General features: G+C 47.5%; 1 protein-coding gene across 6 annotated transcripts in view; it reads right to left on the reverse strand.

Moving 5' to 3' along the window:
* FAM171A2 (family with sequence similarity 171 member A2) overlaps window positions 1-21,908 on the reverse strand; it is a 38,796-nt gene that overhangs the window by 3,496 nt on the left and 13,392 nt on the right. Inside the window, exons 1-7 of one of the 6 annotated variants that reach the window (XM_081883937.1) lie at window positions 21,278-21,376; window positions 17,763-17,990; window positions 6,110-6,202; window positions 3,856-4,050; window positions 2,546-2,722; window positions 1,226-1,342; window positions 263-389 (exon numbers count right to left, since the gene is read on the reverse strand). In XM_081883937.1, the coding sequence (XP_081740063.1) occupies window positions 263-389; window positions 1,226-1,342; window positions 2,546-2,722; window positions 3,856-4,050; window positions 6,110-6,202; window positions 17,763-17,990; window positions 21,278-21,359 (1,019 nt within the window). In that variant the 5' untranslated portion in view covers window positions 21,360-21,376. Of the gene's footprint in view, window positions 1-262; window positions 390-1,225; window positions 1,343-2,545; window positions 2,723-3,855; window positions 4,051-6,109; window positions 6,203-17,762; window positions 17,991-18,187; window positions 18,357-19,468; window positions 19,576-20,988; window positions 21,118-21,277; window positions 21,377-21,908 lie in introns of those variants that run through there. The other 5 variants (XM_081883940.1, XM_081883941.1, XM_081883939.1 and 2 more) reach the window with 5 other exon arrangements.

A 21,908-nucleotide genomic window follows, 5' to 3' on the forward strand; every position in this document is an offset into this window, starting at 1 on the left:
CTCAGAGCCCCAGTAGCTGAAGTCCTTTTGCAGTTCCATTCGAGAAAGAAAGGTCCCTCAACTGGCGCCCGGTTCAAATGGCCCATTGGCTCAGATCCAGCCTGCGGACTGCCAGTTCCCGACCCCCACAATACCCAGATGAAATGAAAGCAAAAATACAGTAAATAAGCCCTTGCAGCGATAGGGAGAGCAAGCTTTAGAAAAATTAATGTGGTTTGAGAAGACAAGGCTGGAAGTGGGAAGTTGGGCAAGCAGCACTCACCTGCAGTAGTAGATAAGCAGGCAGAGCAGGATGAGCACCAGCAATGCCAGGGCACCCAGGATGGTGAGCAAGAAAATTGTGTGGTAGGTGGCAATGTCCTTTATGCCTCCAACTGCACTGGCCAGCCCTGCAACGAAGAGACCTCTTTATGGGCTGACTTGAAGGACTCCCTAAAGCATCTATGTTGGAAATGGGATGACGTACTAAATGGGGTTACCCTGGATCTGATCCAGCAGGGCATAAAGATGTAGCTAATTTGTGTGTGTTTTTTTAATCCCAACTATATAAATTTCCAAACCAGGCACGGGGGCTCTTTAAAAGCTTGATTTAAAGTCATGCCTATAATTTTAAGGCAATTTTTCTAATTACTAAACATTTTGTGCATGGCTTTCTTTTTATTAAAACATCAGAAGATGGGACTGATAAAAAATGCTCAGATTAGCGGAATATAATTTCAAGCAGGGGCTTTTTTCCAGCGGGAACTCGCTGGGACCTCCCAGATGGGTGCCTTGAAATTGCAAGAGAACAAGGGAGGTTTTTCATGGTGAGTTCCAGCACCTCTTTTCTAGAAAAATAGCACTGGATATCTACAAATATAAATATGAGCAGATTTACGCAGGGAGGGATTTATTCCCCATATTCATTTTGGTTCTCCCTAGATGCCCTTTCCCTTAATCCCAGACTTATTTCTATTGCATTTTTTTCAGTTTTTATCATGCTTTTCTGAGCATGTCACCCACCCCAGCTCTGGTTGCGTTTATTCAGAGCTTGTTTGGCAACCACTCCACGCAAACTGAGAGGCACTCATTTTTCAGGAATTCTTAATTCACAAGATACCACATTCCAAGCAAATTCCCACAGGTGTGCAGAGAATGTGCACTCCCGCTAACACAAGAGATCCGCTAGCACCTTCCTGGCTGGTTCTTCAGCAAAGTAATTAAGAATTTGGTGGTGATACTTTACCCGTTGTTGGAGACAGCATGGCAGCCGCCCAATAGCCCAGCTGTGGGGAGACAAATGTCCAGTAAAGCTGGTTCCCTTCCTTGCGGATGAGGCCCGTCCCATTCCGAATCCACAGACCTGAGAGAAAGAAGAACTGCTGAATCAGAAGTAACCTGAAAGGACATCTGGACCAAGCCCTTTCCCAGACGAAGAACTGGCCACTCACCAGCCCCATCCCTAACCTGAAAAACCTATAAAAGGCAAAAGGTAAAGGACCCCTGGATAGTTAAGTCCAATCAAAGGCAACTATGGGGTTGTGGCGCTCATCTCACTGAGGGAGCCGGCGTTTGTCCACAGACAGCTTTCTGGTTCATGTTGCCAACAGGACTAAACTGCTTCTAGCACAATGGAACACTGTGATGGAAACCAGAGCGCATGGAAACGCTGTTTACATTCCTGCCACAGCGGTACCTATTTATCTACTTGCACTGGTGTGCTTTCAAACTGCTAGGTTGGCATAAACTAGGACAGAGCTATACAGCTAGGCTAGCAGGTGTGTGTGTGTGTGTGTGTGTGTGTGTGAGAGAGAGAGAGAGAGAGAGAGAGAGAGAGAGAGAGAATATGCAGGCCACATATTCTGTTGTGCAGAAGAAATGCGAAGGAGGAAGAGGCAACCTAGAGAACCAATGTGGTCCCAGGCATAGTTCTTGATTCCATGGCTCCCCCAGCCCCAACTGGGCACCTCAGGAACTTCCCCCCCAATTTCAATCAGGCCAGTGGCTCCTCATGAACCCACTATGCGCTGCTACAGAGGTTTCAATAGAGCTCATTCCTTAGATGAGCCAAGAAGACTCAGGCAAATTGGAGCAAGCAGGGCACCGTAGAAACAAACAATGTCCATATAATCCCCTTCCTTTCAGCCACAAATGACGGGTGGTCCCAAACTGGAATCATAAAGTGGGAGCAGAAAGCCAGCCGTCAACTCAAAATGCTTTCAACACCAGCAATAATAACCCCCTTATAAGAGCATGGCCCCCTCCCAACCAGTCTTCCATTTACAGATGTGGCATGATTCCTTCCCTACCCCTGGAGTCCTGCTAATGGACTTTTATAAGCACTTAGGTGGTTTTATGGCACTGCACAGCCATGGGTGACAGGGGAGTTGTTTGGGGTCTGGAAAGAGGCTGGCGCACCCCCCGCCACAAGACCCTTGTATACGTATGCAGGGTGCTTTCTCCGACGGAAGCGACACTGCTCCCTGCCTTGTGTGCCTGTGGAATGTGGCAAGAACTAAGCAGTTTGAATGTGACTGCAGACCAGGAGGATCTTGCCCGCTCTCACCGCTCTTGAGGTCAAAGCGCCAGGCTGGCACGCTGGTGGCTGCTGCAGCGGCAGTGTCAGGCGGCAGCGGGATAGAGAGGTGGACGGAGCCAGAGAGCTGGATTTCTGTCCCGTTGCCAGTGAAGAGGTGGACGCTGACAGCGACGATGGGCACCAGCTCCAGCCATGTGCTGTTGGCTGCGAGGGGACAAAAGGGTTAGGAAAAGAGTTGCTTCCGCCTCCAGGGACATCCCAAGATACTTTGGTTCCCAAGGCAGAAAAAACTAAAGTCCCCCCCCCCATGCACCCCACCCAATGATCGTAGAATTGCAGAGTTGGAAGAGACCCCGAGGATAATCTACTCCAAACCCCTGCAATGCAAGAATATTCAGCAGTCCCATACAGGGATCGAACCTGCGACTTTGGTGTCAACAGCACTACGCTCTAACCAACTGAGCTGTTCAGTTGATAAAGCTATACGGCCGTACCTTGGTTTTTGAACAGCTTAGTTCTCAAACATTTTGGCTCCCGAACACCACAAACCCAGAAGCGACAGTTCCGGTTTGCGAACTATTCTTTTAAGCTGAAAGTCCGACGGGGCTTCCGATTGGCTGCAGGAGCTTCCTGCAGCCAATCAGAAGCCGCACTTTGGTTTCTGAACGTTTTGGAAGCCGAACTGACTTCTGGAATGGATTCCATTCGACTTCCAAGGTATGACTGTACTAACAAACTTATTGTTGTTGTTAATTACTCACCCTAAGGGCAGGTTGCAAAACACAGCAGTATTAAAAACAGTTTGAAACAACTTAACGATCAGAAAAATAAGGTGGGTAAGAAAAACACACACCTCGTGTAACAAAATCCATGGTAAAGAGGTGTGTGCCTTCAGCACTTGCTGGAAGCTGTATAATAAAAGTGCAGGATGAACTTCTGAGTTCCACAGCTTAGGGGCTGCCACAGATAAGGCCCTCTCCCAGCCCTCTGAGGGCAGAGGAACTACCATGAGGGCCCCTTCTGTCCATCTCAGCACCCAAAAGGGTCTGCAGCGAAGGAGGTGGTCTTTGAGGTATTGAAGGCCTAGATAATTTTTAGGACTTTACACTCTCATGTGAGCACCTTGAACTGGGCCTGGAAATGAATTGACCACTGATGCAGCTGCTGCTTTTTAAAAAAGGGGCATGATGAGATCTAAACAGAACCCCGGCCAGAAATCTGGCAGCTGCAATCTGTTTGCTGCCCCCAAATCCACTGCTTTAGGGCAGAAAAGTATCTCTCTGAGCAATCAAAAGGGCTGGTTCCACAGCCTTCAACATTCCGTATCGCATCCTCACCATTTTTCACCCAGGATCTGGGCCCAGTCCCCTTACCGCTGCCGTTGCTTTCAGCCCCGATGAAAGATGGGAAGCCCCTCATATCCGGCCCACTGCTGGCGGCGGTCAGGGAGGCCGAGAGCTGGCTGTAGGTGGAGCTGCGGGGCAGGCGAGCGGATTTGCGCTGGAACTGAGCCCACGGCTGGCTCTTGGCCCCTGTAAGAATCAACCATTTCAGCTGCCGGCCTACCGAGGCAGCACTCAGACAGAAAACCGTGGGATGCAGCTTGGCTCGATCCCGCCCGCAGTTTGCAACCTGAGATTATTGTGGACATGCAGCCTGGCAAATGCAAGGAAGCATCCCTGAGCATGCACAGAGTTCTTTCTGCTCACCAGTCAGGAAACAAGAGCCGCTGTCAGCAATATACAGTGGTACCTCGGTTTTCAAACGTCTCTGTTGACGAATGTTTCAGTTTTTGAATGCCGTAAACTAGGAAGTAAATGCTTCGGTTTTCAAACGTGCCTCGGATGTCAAGTTTCCGAGGTGGTTACTGCTGAGTGCAAGAGCCTGTCGGCTGTTGAGTCCTGTCGGCTGGAAAAGCACGCCTTGGTTTTCGAACGTTTCAGAACTCAAACGGTCTCCCGGAACAGATTACATTAGAAAACTGAGGTACTCAGCTATGCTCTGTACAGTGGTACCTCTGGTTATATACTTAATTCGTTCCGGAGGTCCGTTCTTAACCTGAAACTGTTCTTAACCTGAAGCACCAGTTTAGCTAATGGGGCCTCCCGCTGCTGCCGCGCTGCCGCTGTGCAATTTCTGTTCTTATCCTGAGGTAAAGTTCTTAACCCAAGGTACTATTTCTGGGTTAGCGGAGTCTGTAACCTGAAGCGTCTGTAACCTGAAGCGTATGTAACCCGAGGTACCACTGTATAGCATAGGGCTGCTCAAATTCATGACAACACGTGGAATTTGAATCCTGTTGCGTTGCTCTGTATGTATGCCATTTTTTGTGAGTTTATATTGACTGTAATTCACCTTTTTAAAACGTATTTAGCCCTTGGAATTTAGCCCTTGATAAGAGGATTCAGTATGCTGAGCAAACCATGCTCAGCTCCTCCTCATGGATAACAGGAAGGCAAGAAATTATGAAAGGTGAGCAATATGAGTGTGACTTGCCTCATTTGGCAAGTTTCTGGAGGCATCTCTCTTTCTGAGCCCATTAGATCAGAGCAGAGGTCACTGGCCATCTCCCTCCAGGGACCTAGAGCACCCACCACCCTAATTCTCTCATTCACCACTTCACAGCACAGCAACCCATCTCGATCCCACAGACTCCTGACCAGCTCACACCAGAACCAGGTTCACTTCCTCAGCTCACTCATTTATACCAGGGACGCCCAACTTCCAAGAGACTGCGGTCTACTCACACAATTAAAATCTGGCAGTGATCTCCCCTTTTTTGGGGGGGTTCAGGTCAAAATTGTTGGGCTTTTTAAAGGGAAGAACCTCACATTTGGGGGGGTTTTCAGGTCTAAGTTGTTGAACTTTTTTTGGGAGGAACGTCTCGTTTTTTAAGGGGTTCAGGTCAAAGCTGTTGAGCTTTTATTAGGGAAGTACATCCCATTGGGGGGGATTCAGGTCAAAGTTCTTAAGCTTTAATTTTGGGGATCAGGTCAAGTAAGTTATAAAAAGCCCCCACCAAGAGATGGCAAATGAGACAGTCAGCCTCGCTGCGAAAACTCCAACTTCCGCTCTAGCGATCTAGAGGATGGGGCTGGATGGAGGAGCCAGCGATCTACCAAAACCTCCCAGGGATCGACCAGTAGATCATGATTGACCTGTTGGACATCCCTGGCTTATACAGTTCTAGCAAAGGCCCAGAGCGCTGACCTTCCTACTTCCCTCCTCCCATCATCCAGCCCAGCTCAAAAAGTCCCTTGGGCTGCAGACGTCTCTCCCAAATGCCCCCTGCGAACTGGCATGGTGCTGATGACTGCCTCTCCCTGCAGGAACAGACAGCCAGAGGCCTTGGAGGAGGTGCAGAGTTTGTAGAGAGCAAGCCAACGTTTCCCTTCATCTCCCCTGACCACCACTTACTTCCCAATAGTGTGCACAGAGGGCAGCAATGTGCTCTGCAATCTTAAACAGGACCAGCATTCCCTGCAGCCCAGAAGATGGAACTAGTGATTGTGTGGGATTGATCCCCAAGCTGGCTCCCCGGGTGCCGGCCACATGCCCTTCACTTTCTGGCTAAAGGAACGGAGGACTTACCTGGAGAGCCAAGGAGGATCTGTACCAGGTCATCATAGAGGATGAGTGTTGCAGGGCGCTCAGGGAGCAGATAGAGGCTGACGGAGGCATAGACTGCAAAGGAAATTGTGGGAGGGAAGAGAGAAAAGGAGAATCAGACTTACTCGAAGTGTTTCTGTGCCTAGCAGCAGGTTTCCTGATAACATCACAAAGTACCGTATTTTTCGCTCTATAGGACGCACCCGACGCACCTTGTTTTAGAGGGGGAGAACAAGAAAAAAAAATATCCCCCTCTCTGCTCAGTGCCCCTTCAGCAAAGCAGCAGGAGAAACGGAGCCCCTTCCATTTCTCCTCCCGCTTCGCTGAAGGGGCGCTGCGCAGCTCTCCCTCTCTGCTGAAGCCAGGAGAGTCTATCCCTGAAGCCTGGAGAGCGAGAGGGGTGGGTGCGCACTGATCCCTCTCATTCTTCAGGCTTCAGTGAAAGCAATGCGAAGCCTCCGGAGCGTGGAGGGAGCGCTCCCTCTGCGCTTCGGAGGCTTCACGTTGCTATCGCTGAAGCCAAGGAGCCTGCATTCGCTCCATAGGACGCACACACATTTCCCCTTAACTTTTGGAGGGGGGAAAGTGCGTCCTATAGAGCGGAAAATACGGTAGTCTGTCTTGGGAGTAAAAGCCCCTAGAAAGAGTTCTGTTGCAGGGTGGCAGGAGGTGCAGAAAAAGAAACGGAAAGAAAAAAATTGGGTGTGCTCCTCTCTGATGTGATCGTTTGAAAAGACTCAGCCCAAACATGACACCAGTCTATGGCTTGCACTAATCCTAGTTTCGAACTCAAACACGTGAGCTTCCAGGTGTACAACTGGCAAACCATAGTTCAGAACTGTTTTTCTTCTTCGGTTATCTGTCAATACTCCACTCTCAAGGCAGAATAGCTTCCAAAGTACTAGTCATAGGTATTGTTTATTAATTTAAACATCACACCAAACCCAAGGGTTCGTCTACAGTTCCGCTTGCCGCATACCTAGAAAGCATGGGTTATTTTCTGCTTGTCCCGTGCTTGCAGACAAGAGTCCGAATGGTTTTGTCCTTGCTTTCCCCAGGAAAACCCACTACAGTAGAACCTCTACTTACGACCGCCTCTACTTGGGCCCGATCCAAGTTGTGCCCGCGGCAAACCTGGAAGTAAATACTGGGTTTGCCACAATTTGCACAGGCGCAGAAGCGCGCTGCCGCCGAATGCGCCTGCACACAACGGCACTTCTACCAGCGCCCTGGATTGACTTACAGACAGACCTCCGGAACTGATTACGTCCGTAAGTAGAGGTTCTACTGTATTTAGTGGCAAATCAGAGAAAACGTCAATCCAGAGAAAACCCAATTCATATTTGCTCCAATTCAGCAGTAAAGATTGGGTTTCCCTGGGGGAAAGCAGGGGGCAAGGGCAAGTTTGGATGAGCCCATTAGTTAAATCTGCATCCTGCCTTTCATGGTGATTTACAGTTAACACAATCCATTGTTTGCAAACCCATTCTAGAAAGTGGTCTCCAACTGTGATTTGCTAGCCAAACACAAACTATTCAGACATCAAATCAAACCATTATTTAGCTTCCTTAATCAAGGCTTGGTGTGATGTCTGAACTGAGCCATTTTGCTTGTTTTTTTCTTATGAACCACTCATTAGAGAAGTTTGCTTGCTCCCCCCCCCCCCCGCTTATTTATTATTAGTACTGGTCCATCATAAAGTGGGGTGGGGAGTTTAATGGAAATACTAATGGTGGAGTGGGAATACTGATAGTATACACAATGATTTCTGAGTATCCTATCCCAAGATAGCAATTCCATCATGAGTCAGCGCAGCTGCAAAATCTGCTCATCTCCAGACCATAATTTAAAGGTGGATTTGCAAACCCTGATTAAATCTAAACATGCTGTGAATGACCTCAGTGCAGATATAATGCTTCCCCCACAAAAGAGAACTGAGAAATGGAAGGTGGAGAGGAAGAGGAGGAGCAGGAGGAGGAGGAGGGGGAAGGCATGTATAAGTCACCCCTGATCTCTTAATCATGGTTCTCTTCCGACCTAACTGCTTCTTTTATGTTTCCACAAGGGGAAGCTCTTCCTCCACTTTCCCCTTCTCCACTGGGGTCTTTCGGCTGCTCTTATTCTTGGACCTCTCCTATTCTTTCTTCCCCACACACTGTCCCTGGATGACCCCATTAAATTCCACGGCTTTTGGTTCCATCAAAACCAGGAGTGGGGAAACTGTGGCTGGACTACAACTCCCATCATGTCTGTCCACAAGCCATGCTGGTTGGGGCTGATGGGAATCAGAGTGCAACAAGAGCTGGGGGACCACAGGTACACTGAGGAAACCCAGCACTTTCTATCTAGACCAGAATGGTCTCCCTCACCTCCAAACCTGCATCTCCAGCTGCTTACCCTATCCTAGCCAATCTTTCCACTTGAATACTGCGTCATAATTTTGTATGCTCAAGACAAGACTTTTCATCTTTTCTCTAAAGTGTTCCTTGTACACTCTCCTTAACCACTGACGGCTTCATCACTCACCTCGTTGGATAGGTACAAATCCTTCTCTCTCTCTCTCCTTATCCAGTCTGTTGCCATGCTCTGCCTCTTCCTCCTTTACAACATTGGGGAAAATGTATCTGTCTCTCTCCATCCCGGTTCACCCCCTAGTCAACTCTCACCTGGCTACTCCATTTTCCTCTCTAGCCTTGCGTTATCTTACCTTGGTCTCCTTCACCTTTACAGAGTGTTCTGGGGCCAAAACAATTCACCCCTCTTGCTGCTCTCACCACATGTAAAAGACCCCTGGATGGTTACGTCCAGTCAAATGCAACTATGCGGTGATCATCTCGCTTTCAGGCCGAGGGAGCCGGCGTTTGCCCACAGACAGCTTTGCGGGTCATGTGGCCAGCAAGACTAAACCGCTTCTGGCGCAACGGGACACTGTGACGGAAACCAGAGCGCATGGAAACGCTGTTTACCTTCCCGCCACAGCAGTACCTATTTCTCTACTTGCACTGGCATGCTTTTGAACTGCTAGGCTGGCAGGAGCTGGGACAGAGCAACAAGAGCTCACCCTGTCGCGGGGATTCGAACTGCTGGTCTTCCGATCGGCAAGCCCAAGAGGCTCCGTGGTTTAGACCACAGTGCCACTACTGCCTCATCCCTGGGCACCATGTTATCCAAGCAATCTGCCTCTTCCCAGTGGCTGTTTGGAAGTGCAGCATCCCAACAGCTTTCATTTGTCGTTATAACTTGGGTGGAATAGATTGAGGAAGGAGGGCCTGCGCCACAGTTGCAAGTTTCTTGCAGATGGACAAAAAGATTTTTGCACAGGCATCCGTCACGGGGATTTGAACCGCCGACCTTCTGATCGGCAAGCCTAAGAGGCTCAGTGGCTTGGACCACAGCACCACCTGCGTCCCACATCCCACCTTATACCCCTACACCTGGCTGCCTTGCTGTTTCTGGCCCCAGTGCAGTCTCTTTATTCAAAGCCCCCACCCACCCCCTGTGGCTTTGCCCCCACCTCTTATCTCTCTGCTCTTACATTTCAATGCATCCCACCCTACCTGTGATCTTTGCTCATCCAGCTCCTGCTGCTCTCCCTTTCTTCCTTGCTGCCCCTTATGTCTGGAAGAGCATCCCAGAGCATCTCTGCAATGCCAGCTCTTTCTTCCTTCAAATCCTTTCTCAAAACCCACCTTTTCTAGATGCAATACTGTGCTGTAACTAATCATAACCACATGTAATTGATATATAAACACATGCTCTTCCCATTCATTCTGTCTGGATTTCCCAACCATTCCTCTGTGGTTTCCCCTGTGTTGAATTACAAGATTGTTAAGCCCTTTGGGCAGGAGAAAGTCCTCTTATCCTCTGGAAATTGTTGCTAACAACCACTGAAGCTGTTAAGATTGAACTGAATCTCTTTGCAGGCAAAGAGTAAATTTGCAAGTCCACATAACAAAGCAGAGTAAAAACTTTTTAAGTCTACGTGGTTCATTCAGCCTTATAGCACGGCAATTTTAGAAAGCTTCATTTTTGTATTAAAAAAAAAATTACAGTTGCAGGAAAAGGATCTGAACTAAAGTAAATATTATTATATTATTCACAGTTTTCATGGCTTTTTATTGTGGGTCAAGTAGCAGTGATCAGAGAGGAAGAGATACATTTACCAGCTTGGTAGAGCACAAGGGGACGCGGGTGGCGCTGTGGGTTAAACCACAGAGCCTAGGACTTGCTGATCAGAAGGTCGGTGGTTTGAATCCCTGCGACGGGGTGAGCTCCCGTTGCTCAGTTCCTGCTCCTGCCAACCCAGCAGTTCGAAAGCACGTCAAAGTGCAAGTAGATAAATAGGTACCACTCCGGTGGGAAGGTAAACGGCGTTTCCATGCGCTGCTCTGGTTTGCCAGAAGCGGCTTAGTCATGCTGGCCACATGACCCAGAAGCTGTACGCCGGCTCCCTCGGCCAAAAAAGCGAGATGAGCGCAGCAACCCCAGAGTCGTCCGCGACTGGACCTAATGGTCAGGGGTCCCTTTACCTTTACTAGAGCACAAGACTTACTCTCAGGGTTGTGGGTTCAAGACCCATGTTGGGTAAAAGTTTCCTGCACTGCAGGGGGTTGGACTAGATGACCCTCGTGGTCCCTTCCACCTCTACAATTCTATGACAAGTTGGATGGTGGACTTCATGGAAACCGAGTTTCCTTGTTTTTTAGATTCCTAGAAGGCAGGATTTCAACCTGTTCATCTTCAATAAATCTGTCAACCAGTTCTAACAAGTGTTCCCACAACTGCATCCTGGAGCAGCCGAGGCCCAGAGCCAAGACAAATGGCCGAAACCGAGGAAAACATGGAGGGTGCTGGACAGATGGCTCTGTCAGGCACATCTGGCAAGGCTTGTCACAGCCCACCCTCTCCCCTTCCCAACAAGGATGGCAGCTAGAGCATAATTTGAGCCTAGGCTCAGCCTTACAATCTGTTTCAATCTGAGAGTTCAACCCTAAAACAGGAGAAGTAGAAATAACTCTGAAATAACTCCGATTTCATCACTCTCCAGGGGAAACAGACCTAAGTGGTATGGTCAGCCATGTGGTGCTAAAGAAGGATAGAACTTTGTTTTTGTATGCCACAACAGCAGCAAGGATCCTTATCGCAAAGTATTGGAAGACATCAGATCTACCCACTCTGGAAGAATGGCAGATGAAGATGACAGACTACATGGGACTTGCAGAGGTGACGGGCAGAATCCGAGACCAGGAGAAAGAGACAGTGGAAGAAGATTGGAAGAAATTTAAGGACTATCTTAACAATTATTATAAGATTAAAGAATGCTAGATTGACATGGATTTAAAAATATTGGTTTTCAGAGACATTAGAGTAAGAAAAGGAATGGATTTAATAAGAAACTTTTGGGAAATAAGGGAATGGAGTTGCTGATGGGATAACGAAACTAGAATACAAAACGGTGAGGTATGAGGAAGTCGGGGAAATAAGGTTGAGAAAATAAGTTTTGAAATTATACTTGTTGTTTTTTGTTTGTGTTTGTTTTTATTGTAGTTGTTTTGTATTTGTATGTTCTTAATGGAAAATTTAATAAATATTACTTTTTTTAAAAAAAGAAACAGACCTAAGTGGTCCCTAACATGGCTTCTTGGAACCCCAATGTATCCCAATTTACGACTCACGCACAATCTGAGGCACAGGAGTTTGAGGATGCGGGATCTTCCGCAAAATCTTGCAGCGAAGAGTGCTCCTATTCAGCCTGCTGTGTCTTTTTCCAGGATAAACTATCCCACTCCCTACTCCACCCGCCTGGGTTTTTCGTTCCCTCCCACTTCAACCATCAGTCATTGCTCTGTGGTCACTGAGGATGCACGGTTGTCAACAGGCCGATTTGGAGTTTCCCGTACTTCTGCCAATCCCACGAGGGTTTCCTACGAGGCCTGTTAATGCTTTCCTGTGGGGCGGTGCACGGATAGTACCATTTTGGATACATATGGCTCTGCATTCTTAGAGCAAGTTTGTTGTTAGTCTATATAAGATAGTGAGAGGAGGGAGCGGCTTGCATGAAAACTGGATCCAAAAAAGTTGGTCTGGTGCAAACAGTTCTGAAATTTTAAGGTGTGTGTGGGGAAGCAGTTCAGAAGCAAAACGTATAGCAACAATTAAAAAATAGATTTTTCTGGCATCATAATTTTATACTGTTCATTCTGGGCTGTAGAAAACTATTTTGAACTAATTTTTTTTTTAAAAAAAATGTTGTTGATGCAATAAACTAGACTCCAGGGGAAAAATAACACTTATGGCTTACTAATTATAATACCATGAGCCTCACATTTCCTACATGTAAAATACGTATGTGTATTCCCACCCACCCCCACAGAACTCTGAAGGATTGTTATAATAATAATATTAGAATAATTTATTATTTATACCCCAGCCACTCTGGACGGCTCCCAACAGAATATTAAAAACACGATAAAATGTCAAAAGTTAAAAACTTCCCTAAACAGAAGGGAAGACTGGCAGAATCCGAGACCAGGGAGAAGAGTCGGTGGAGGAAGATTGGAAGAAATTTAAATACTATTTACAGAAACATTGTAAAATTAATGATTGTTAGAAGGATGTTGGAATGATATTATGTGATTTTAGCAGGAATGATATAAAGGATTTGGGAATAAATGACTGTTAATTGGTGAAAGGAGGAAAAGTAAAGCTACATTATACAGTACTAAGATAAATTACAGGACTAAAATTTGAAAAGATGGAAAGGATGTGCTGAAATAGATAATCGATCTAGAATACAAAAAAGGGAGGTGTGAGGAGGTCAAGGAAATAAGCTAATGAAAGATAAGTAATGGAAAGATTTGCTGTATTTTTCTTTGTTTTTTCTTTTTTGTTTAATGGATTTTATTTCTCTGGTTTTTTTGTGGGGTTTTTTGTGTCTTATCCTTTTTTCTTTACCTATTGGGATGTGTTGTATTGTTTTTTGTTTAAAATGATGTTTTTTACTTTTTCTTTTTGTACCCCTTTAATACTTTAATAAATATTATTTAAAATAAAAAATAAAAAAATAAAAACTTCCCTAAACAGGGCTGCCTTCAGATGTCTTCTAAAAGTCTGGCAGTTGTTGTTCTCTTTGACATCTGGTGGGAGGGCGTTCCACAGGGCGGGTGCCACTACCGAGAAGGCCCTCTGCCTAGTTCCCTGTAACTTGGCTTTTCATGGTGAGGGAACCACCAGAAGGCCCTCAGAGCTGGACCTCAGTGTCCAGGCTGGACGATGGGGGTGGAGACGCTCCTTCAGACATCTGTTTGTCTCAGGAGTGTGTCTCCAGGGGCAAAGTCAAATGGCTGGAGAACCACAGCACTTGCTGCGGCTGCAGAGGCCAGTAACTCATAACTGCCGCCTCCCATGTTGCTTGAGTTGCTGGAAGGAGGCATAGAAGATACTCTCCAACCATCTTAGGGACTCCACTTCGGATTTGTGTAGGGTTTGCTCCTCAGCCTTTTCTCCTGAAGGGTACATACATAAATATCTAGTTTTAAATATGTTAGGGGCCAGTTAAATATGTTAGAGGCCACTGGAGAGCCAGTGTGGTGTAGTGGTTAAGAGCGGTAGTCTCCTAATCTGGGGACCCGGGTTCGCGTCTCCGCTCCTCCACATGCAGCTGCTGGGTGACCTTGGGCCAGTCCCACTTCTCTGAAGTCTCTCAGCCCCACTCACCTCACAGAGTGTTTGTTGTGGGGGAGGAAGGGAAAGGAGAATGTGAGCCACTTTGAGACTCCTGAAGGGGAGTGAAAGGCGGGATATCAATCCAAACTCTTCTCGGCCTGTAAACTCATGAGTGCATGTTTACTTAAAGTTTCCAAATTTGATGGCAAGAAGGAATTTTCACAGGGCTGACTGGCTAGTGGTTTCTTAGAGGGCTGGGAGCTGCAATCCCCTTTGGCATGTGGCTTGAGCAATCTGAATTGCTTCCCTGACATATTCCCTGAATCACGGTCGGCATCTCTGGCATGGTATGTTGATGAGCAACAGGAACTAGAACCCTGGGGAGAATGAAAAACGGTGGTCGGGAAAGAACATCAAATGAAAAAAAGAAAAAAGGAGGAGGAGGGAAGGCTCTGGTGTTCCCTCATGTAAGTGAACACCTGAATCTTCCTCCTCGCTTTCTGCTTGGAGAATAAGCCTCTCCCAAGTGCCCCAAAACATTAAATAAAAGAAAGAAATCTCTAGGAGGTTGACCCTCTGGTTAAAAACTTGAAATATGATGAATAAACATGTTGTGATGCTGAACTGAAAAGAAAGAAAGACGTTAAGTGAATAAGTTAATTTTATAAAGAATATTGGTGTTGGAAAACAGTTAAAATGATATACACTGAAATTCAAGTAGGGAGATACGAGTAAGTCATTTACAATGTTATTAAGTTTGATTTAAATATAGTGGAGATTTATGTTGTTTGAATTTTTTTGGAAAAACCAATAAAAACTTTTTTGGGAGGGGAAACTGAACTTGAAATATGCGCCACAAAACCTTTGTGCAACAATGACACACTGGCTGCAGGGAGATTGGCATATCATGCTCATAGCAGGGCCTGCCAAAGACATTTTGCTGCCTGTATTAAAGGATTGCTGCTATTCCAAATGCAGAAGCCAGCTGCACTGACACTAGTGTCCTACTCCAATGTGGGGGACAGGACAGGATCCTCCACCACAACACCTAAGGGCAGCAGGCTAGCTTAGGAGACGTGGGGCGGGACCCAAAGCTCTGGCCTTACTCACCGCTCCACCTGGCATTGCTTGTTACCTGTGCAAACAAATGCCACAGTGCAGCATCACCACAACATGTGTGCGAGTGCAATGTCTGCTGGGGCGCATGGCCATGGCTGGCTCCCCCTCTGCCTGCTCACTCAGTCACAGCCATTCCCAACCATCAGTGACGCATCAGGAGAAAGCAACTCGGTGAGGCAGCTCAGACCAGCCACAAGGATGCAACACCGCCACCCGAGTGGGAGCTCAGGAGAAGAGAAGAGTTTGGATTTGATATCCCGCTTTATCACTACCCGAAGGAGTCTCAAAGCGGCTAACATTCTCCTTTCCCTTCCTCCCCCACAACAAACACTGTGAGGTGAGTGAGGCTGAGAGACTTCAGAGGGAAGCCCAAGGTCACCCAACAGCTGCATGTGGAGGAGTGGGGAAGTGAACCTGGTTCGCCAGATTACGAGTCTACCGCTCTTAACCACTACACCGCACTGGCTCAGGAGGATGGGAGTGGCCAGAGGACCAGCTGCTGCCACCCACCAGCTTGCTCTGCCTAAAGACAGGACAACAACTGTGAGCATGTATGTGACAGTCTAACACCAATGATTAAGATTTAACATCTTGACTTATTAGGCTGCCTCTAAACCCGGGTTGCCCCTGCCACTCTGGGTGGCTTCCAACATATATAAAAACATAAAGGTAAAGGACCCCTGACAGTTAAGTCCAATTGTGAACGACTCTGGGGTTGTGGTGCTCATCTCACTTTACTGGTTGAGGGAGCCAGCGTTTGTCCGCAGACAGCTTCCAGGTCATGTGGCCAGAATGACTAAGCCGCTTCTGGCGAACCAGAGGAGCGCAAGGAAACACCATTTATCTTGCCGCCAGAGCGGTACCTATTTATCTACTTGCACTTTGACATGCTTTTGAACTGCTAGGTTGGCAGGAGCTGGGACTGAGCAACGGGAGTCCACCCCGTCTCAGGGATTCAAACTGCCGACCTTCTGATCGGCAAGCCCAAGAGGCTCAGTGGTTTAGACCACAGTGCCACCCACGGCCCATATAAAAACATAATAAAACATTAAACTTAAAAAAAAAAATCCCTATACAGGGCTGACTTCAGATGTCTTCTAAAGGTTGTAGTGTTACTTATCTCCTTGGCTCAGGGATCACATAACTCCATACCCTCCAACATTTATCCGAGGAAAATAGGGATGTCCTAAGGAAAAGCAGGACATTCCAGGATCAAATCAGAAAGCAGGACGACTTCTGTAAATCCGGGACTGTCCCTGGAAAATAGGGACACTTGGAGGGACTGAGATATGTGAACTGGAAGCTAATCCAACCTGCTTCCAAAACACAGTGTGCATGCACTTTAATTCAAAATCTGTTCTGGCCTTCTCCTGTGTCCAAAAAGGTATGTAAACACAAGACATCTATATTTTTATGCATGTGTGTGTTGGTTGCCTCCCATTTCCTGCCTACAGGCAGAAACTATTGATAGTGTTATACGCCAGCTGTGACTTTCGCTTCCAACCCCTAGGGTGGGTCAATGAGGTGACCTTATTTCCAGCGCCAGTTAGTCTTTGCCAGTGCACACTAAGGGTTCACACATAATGCGTGCGCTTTGCTTCATTTGCAAGGGGGTGAGGGCTCCCCATCTTATTCTGCACACCCCAAATAGTTGAATTATTTCACTATAAATTATCTCTCCCCCCCCCCAAATAAGCTGCCCCATTGCAGATGTATGCTAGGAAGGCAGTGTTGTGTAGTGATTGAACTGTTAGTCTAGGAGATCAGGGTTCAAATACCCACTCAGTCATGAAGCTCAATGGGTGACCTTGAAGTCAGTCACAGCCTCTTAACCTACCACACAGGGTCGTTGTAGGAATTAACTGATGAGGGATGTGTATGAACCAAGTACATGGAGAAAAAAGTGATCTATACAAGCAATCTAGGGACGCGGGTGGCGCTGTGGGTTAAACCACAGAGCCTAGGACTTGCCGATCAGAAGGTCGCGGTTCGAATCCCCGCGATGGGGTGAGCTCCCGTTCCTCGGTCCCTGCTCCTGCCCACCTAGCAGTTCGAAAGCACGTCAAAGTGCAAGTAGATAAATAGGTACCGTTCTGGCGGGAAGGTAAACGGTGTTTCCGTGCACTGCTCTGGTTCGACAGAAGCGGCTTGGTCATGCTGGCCACATGACCCAGAAGCTGTATGCCGGCTCCCTCGGCCAGTAAAGCGAGATGAGCGCCGCAACCCCAGAGTCATTCACAACTGGACCTAATGGTCAGGGGTCCCTTTACCTTTATACATGCAATAAATAAGCTCTTCTGCTGGCCTGCTTAAGAAAGCTGGAAGGGCCAGCCTGATGGAGATGTCAGTTGCCAACCTAGCATCCAGAGATCTCCACGTGGTCGCAACTGGACCCGCCCCAGTCACACAACATGCCTGGCAAATTTCCAGCACTGAGATTAACCTTTGGTTAGATCCAGCAGTGCTCTTGTAAATGTTCTTGTGTACTGAACACACACTATGATATGAGATTCGTACATACTGAGTGGAATCTAGCCATGTGGCACTGAGATGTTGGGTTCGTTCCATCATTCAAGTGAAATGACTCTTCTGTAAAATACTGAGAAGCACCACCATTCCAGTGAAGAGGAAGGAGTGACCTCATTCTACCTACCAAAGCAATGCATATTCCTTTATTCCTACAGAACAGAAGTTACGTTGGTGAAAGCTGATAAAAGTTTGCATCCTTTGTGACCCCCCCACCCGCCCCCACCCATGAAGTGCCCATCATGCACTGACAGCCCCCCCCCCCAAAATCTGTGGTCTTCTAGCCACCCAGACTCTCCCCTAGCCATTGGGCACCACAACTCACGTGGCAGCTTGTTGACGCGCCAAGGAACAGAGTTTGTAACAAAACCACGCTTGGAGGCTGTGACGATGACCCAGGTGCCCAGGCGGTAGCTGATGGGGAGCATGCTGACACCCTCATGGTCGGTGGCGCCTGAAGCCAGAGATGTCTGGTTGCCATACACTTCCACGGCTGCCTGAGGCAGTGGGGACAGGTCACCGTTCTCATACACCTGGACCTTGATGACCACCTCTGGAGGGAAGAGAAAGAATACAGAAAGGGTCTGTGAGGACAGCAAGCTTGCCCCCAATGTTTTCCCCAACTCAAAAGTAACTTGTATGGTTTATAAGTGGCCTTTCCCCTCCTTTGTTGGTTTTCATGTTGCCATTTCATTTGAACAAAAGGTGTGGTTAGTTAAAACAACAAGGGGCATTCAGTTTCCTTTCCACCTCTAAGGCCTCTATGACCTTCCTGTAGCCACCCTATTTGGTCCATTGTCCTTAAGATGTATTGTCTCCTCGGCCCTCTTCCTATTTGGCTACCCAGAGTCTCATCTTTCGCTCATTTCTGCTCACAACACAGAACCCCTCCCGCTGTTCCTTTGCGTGTGAGGATTTCCTCTCCGGCGATCCAACTCCTCGCTTCCCTCACTGCAGCTGCCCCAGTTTCAACACTCTGTGTCTGGCATGCGCTCTTTGCTAGCCTGTGAATGCACAGGAACATCACAACCACTCAGGTAATAGTTTGTGTATATGTGAGTCACACAAGTGAAAAGCAATGTTGTGGGCATCAGGATTCCACACATCTAGTTGCCAATGGCAACTGTCTTTCCTCCTCCTCTGGTAACTTCCCTCCTCGATACGCCCAGCACAGAATCTTCTTCCCTGAGTTATCTGCAAATTGGGGAAGGCTTAGGAGAGGGCTATAGTCTTTATTTTTTCCTGGGTTTGAAGAAGGGAAAAACCAGCTGGGTATCCTGTGGAACCAACTCCTAAGGGCCAAGATCCCTTCATGTTATGAGGCTGCCCCACCAAAGTTGATGGGCATTGCCATTCAAATGGTGTGTGCACATCACATCTTGTGCACCCCAATATTTTATTTTATTCAAGTTGCCACCCCTGACTCTCTCACACTGCTCAGGAACAAATAAGACCTCAGTTCTCCCCCAAGTCCTCTGTGTGACCACAATTCAAAGCAGGCTAGTAAATCATAGAATCATAGACTCGGAAGGGACCCTGAGGGCAGTCTAGTTCAGCCCCCTGCAATGCAGGAATTCTAGTTCGAAATCTAGTTGAAATATGTAGAATTCCCTATGCAAGTTATGTTCCCATACCAGAATGATGCAACTCAAAAGACCAAAAACGGGGGGAGACGGGGGAAGAATAGGCCAACGTTAACATGCATTCTTATAGTCATTTGTTTATTCCAAATAAATGAAAAATCACTCCACAGTGATGGGAAACGTACTTTAGACACAGAAGAACGGTGAAAGCGGAGCAGTGCTAGCAAGAAGGGGAAGCAAAAATGGGATACCTCGCCGAGCAGTTCAAGAATACTAAATCCCAGCAAAAGGTTTGTCTCACTGTATTTTCCGCTGTGCAATTCCCTGCTGCTCAAGCGGAGCTGGCTCCCATCACTCCAGTCCATTCCAACAATGTGCAAACTTGAGGATTGGTCACACATGGGCAAGATCTCCTCTGCTGGCTGGCTGCCTGACATATTCTCCTCACCCTGCGTGCAAGCAGAAGAAGACCTCCGGACAGAGGGGCTGATTCAACTCCACTTGGCTTTGGATGTAAGCTCCCTGGTGACCAGGAAGCTCCAGCTGGAGGCAGGCCACGGCTGCTTCCTCTCTCCATCAACGGGCTGCCTGGAAGAAGGGCTGGGGGTAGGATTCCACGCAAAATGAAGGTGGAGCTGGGGTCAGTCATTGCTCACAAAGTGCATTCAGAGAGTAAATGCTTGCAGGGGAAGAGGAAGCAGAGTTGGCACCCCTCAATTTGCACAGTTAGAATAACATTTGAAATACGGAGCGCAACTCCTTTGCACTTCCTGTTACCGGGTGACTTGGAAAAATCAAAGGCCATTGTGTAAAAAGACCCCACCAAAACAAAAGCTATTTTTGACTTAATTTGAGTTAAAACATTTTGAGCTACCCTTGGGGGGAAACCAACTTATTGGACAGGGCACAGATGTACAGGCCTCTGGTCTGGAGGACTAGAACACAGGGCAGATCAGGGGACAGACTCAAGCAGCTGCACTCCCAGTAGTTTTGGGCAATGTAAAATCAGACTAATCACCTAAGACAAATGGTAAAAAAAAAACAACACAACCCCACAGCCCCTTCACCTACAAGCAAAACACACAGCATTTCTCCTTTCCCCTTGCTGTTCTGGCATCTGACCTGAAAACAGGCTGGCTGGGAGGAGGAATGTTGTTTGGTTTCCTTTTGTGACCAGTGAGCAACCCAACTTTCAATGTGAGACAAAGGGCTCTGGAGGCCCGAATCCCCCAGTGTGAGCAGCAACAGAAGTTCTGTAAAATGTTCCCCTTTTAGGCACCTCAGCTGCTCACTGCTATGTCGAAGACACAAAGGAATGGAAGGACTAGGTTGAGGTGCCTAAAGGAAAGGCTGTAAAAGCCAAAGCCCGTTCTGCTGCTGTCCGGCACTGGGAGGAAAGGAGTTAAAGAGCCCTTTGCCTGCCTCATGGCTCTTTAACTCCCTCTCTGCCAGTGTGAAGGGAGGGTGCAATAGATAGGAATAATAATAAATGTAATAGTAATAATAATAACTTATATGCTGCCCATTTGACTGGGGTTGCCCCAGCCACTCTGGGCAGCTTCCAACAAATTAATTCACAGTAAGACATCAAACATTAAAAACTTCCCTCTGTGGGGCTGCCTTCAGATGTTGGATACAGTGATACCTTGGGCCAAGAACTTAATTCGTTCTGGAGGTCCATTCTTAACCTGAAACCGTTCTTAACCTGGGGTACCACTTTAGCTAATGGGGCCTCCCGCTGCCGCTGCACGATTTCTGTTCTCATCCAGAAGCAAAGTTCTTAACCCGATGTACTATTTCTGGGTTAGCGTTGTCTGTAACCCAAAGCCTTTGTAACCCGAGGTACCACTGTAGTTGTTTATTTCCTTGACAACAGACGGGTGCTGCTACCAAGAAGGCCCTCTGCATAGCCCATGCTTCTGGAAATGGAGCCCCTGGAAAACTCCAAACATGAACTCTGTTTAAAACTGACCATGGTTCATACAGCAGCCTGTAGCAAGTTGCCTGCCATGCATCTCTGAGAAAAAGCTGTGGGTTTTTTCTACCCATAGTACAGACACGGGGTCCCCACTCCACCCCCCACAACTAAAAAACCCCTGATTATTTCCTGCCGTCCAAAGGCCTGTGCCCTCAGCAGTCAAACCAACCTCCCCCTTTTTGGATTGCGGTCCTGTCACCGTGGCAACGGCCTCATTTGTCCTACAAAGTACCCCCTCCCTCCAAGCTCTACTCAGGCCTAGAAAGCGAACTGAATAACCTCCTTCCCATCTCTGGAGTTTGTTGCCATGGGGACCGTTGTACAGAGCAAGGCCTAGGCCCGCATCCTTCAGCAGGCCCATGGGTTACCATGGCGCTGGTGCCAGAACAGTGCCCCCTCCCAACAAATGCTCGGCTTGCCCTTTCACACACTTTTAACCATCTTGTTGTGCTCCAAACCAGGGTAGCGCTGATGGTGGCAAAAGGACACAATTCCACCATGCTCCCTTGCCGTGCTTTTATTGCACACAGACAAGCGAAAAGGTTCTCTCTTTACAATGCATAATACTGACACCTCAAGGCTTTCTAATTAAGTGAATGCATATAGATACATGAATAAAAAAGAACATTTGGGAGTCAAAACCTCTCCCCGCTGTCCTCTTAAATTAAACAAAAACCCTTCCTATAGTCCTAGATAGAATCTATTTCCAATGCTGGGGCGGTTGGGCCCTAGAAAATGTGTAACTCACAGACCACTGCTTCAACTAAGGCAGAGAGAAATGTTTTTTTCCTCTGGACATGTGCAAAATTAATGACAGGGCTGGGAATGTATCATACAAAATAATAATGTCTCTGAGCATGCACAGAATTGTTTCTCTGACCACTAAAAAGGCCTATCCGGACTTCTACTT

Source organism: Podarcis melisellensis (assembly GCF_964234715.1).
Source record: "Podarcis melisellensis genome assembly, chromosome: 13".
In the NCBI taxonomy this organism is placed as follows: domain Eukaryota; kingdom Metazoa; phylum Chordata; class Lepidosauria; order Squamata; family Lacertidae; genus Podarcis; species Podarcis melisellensis.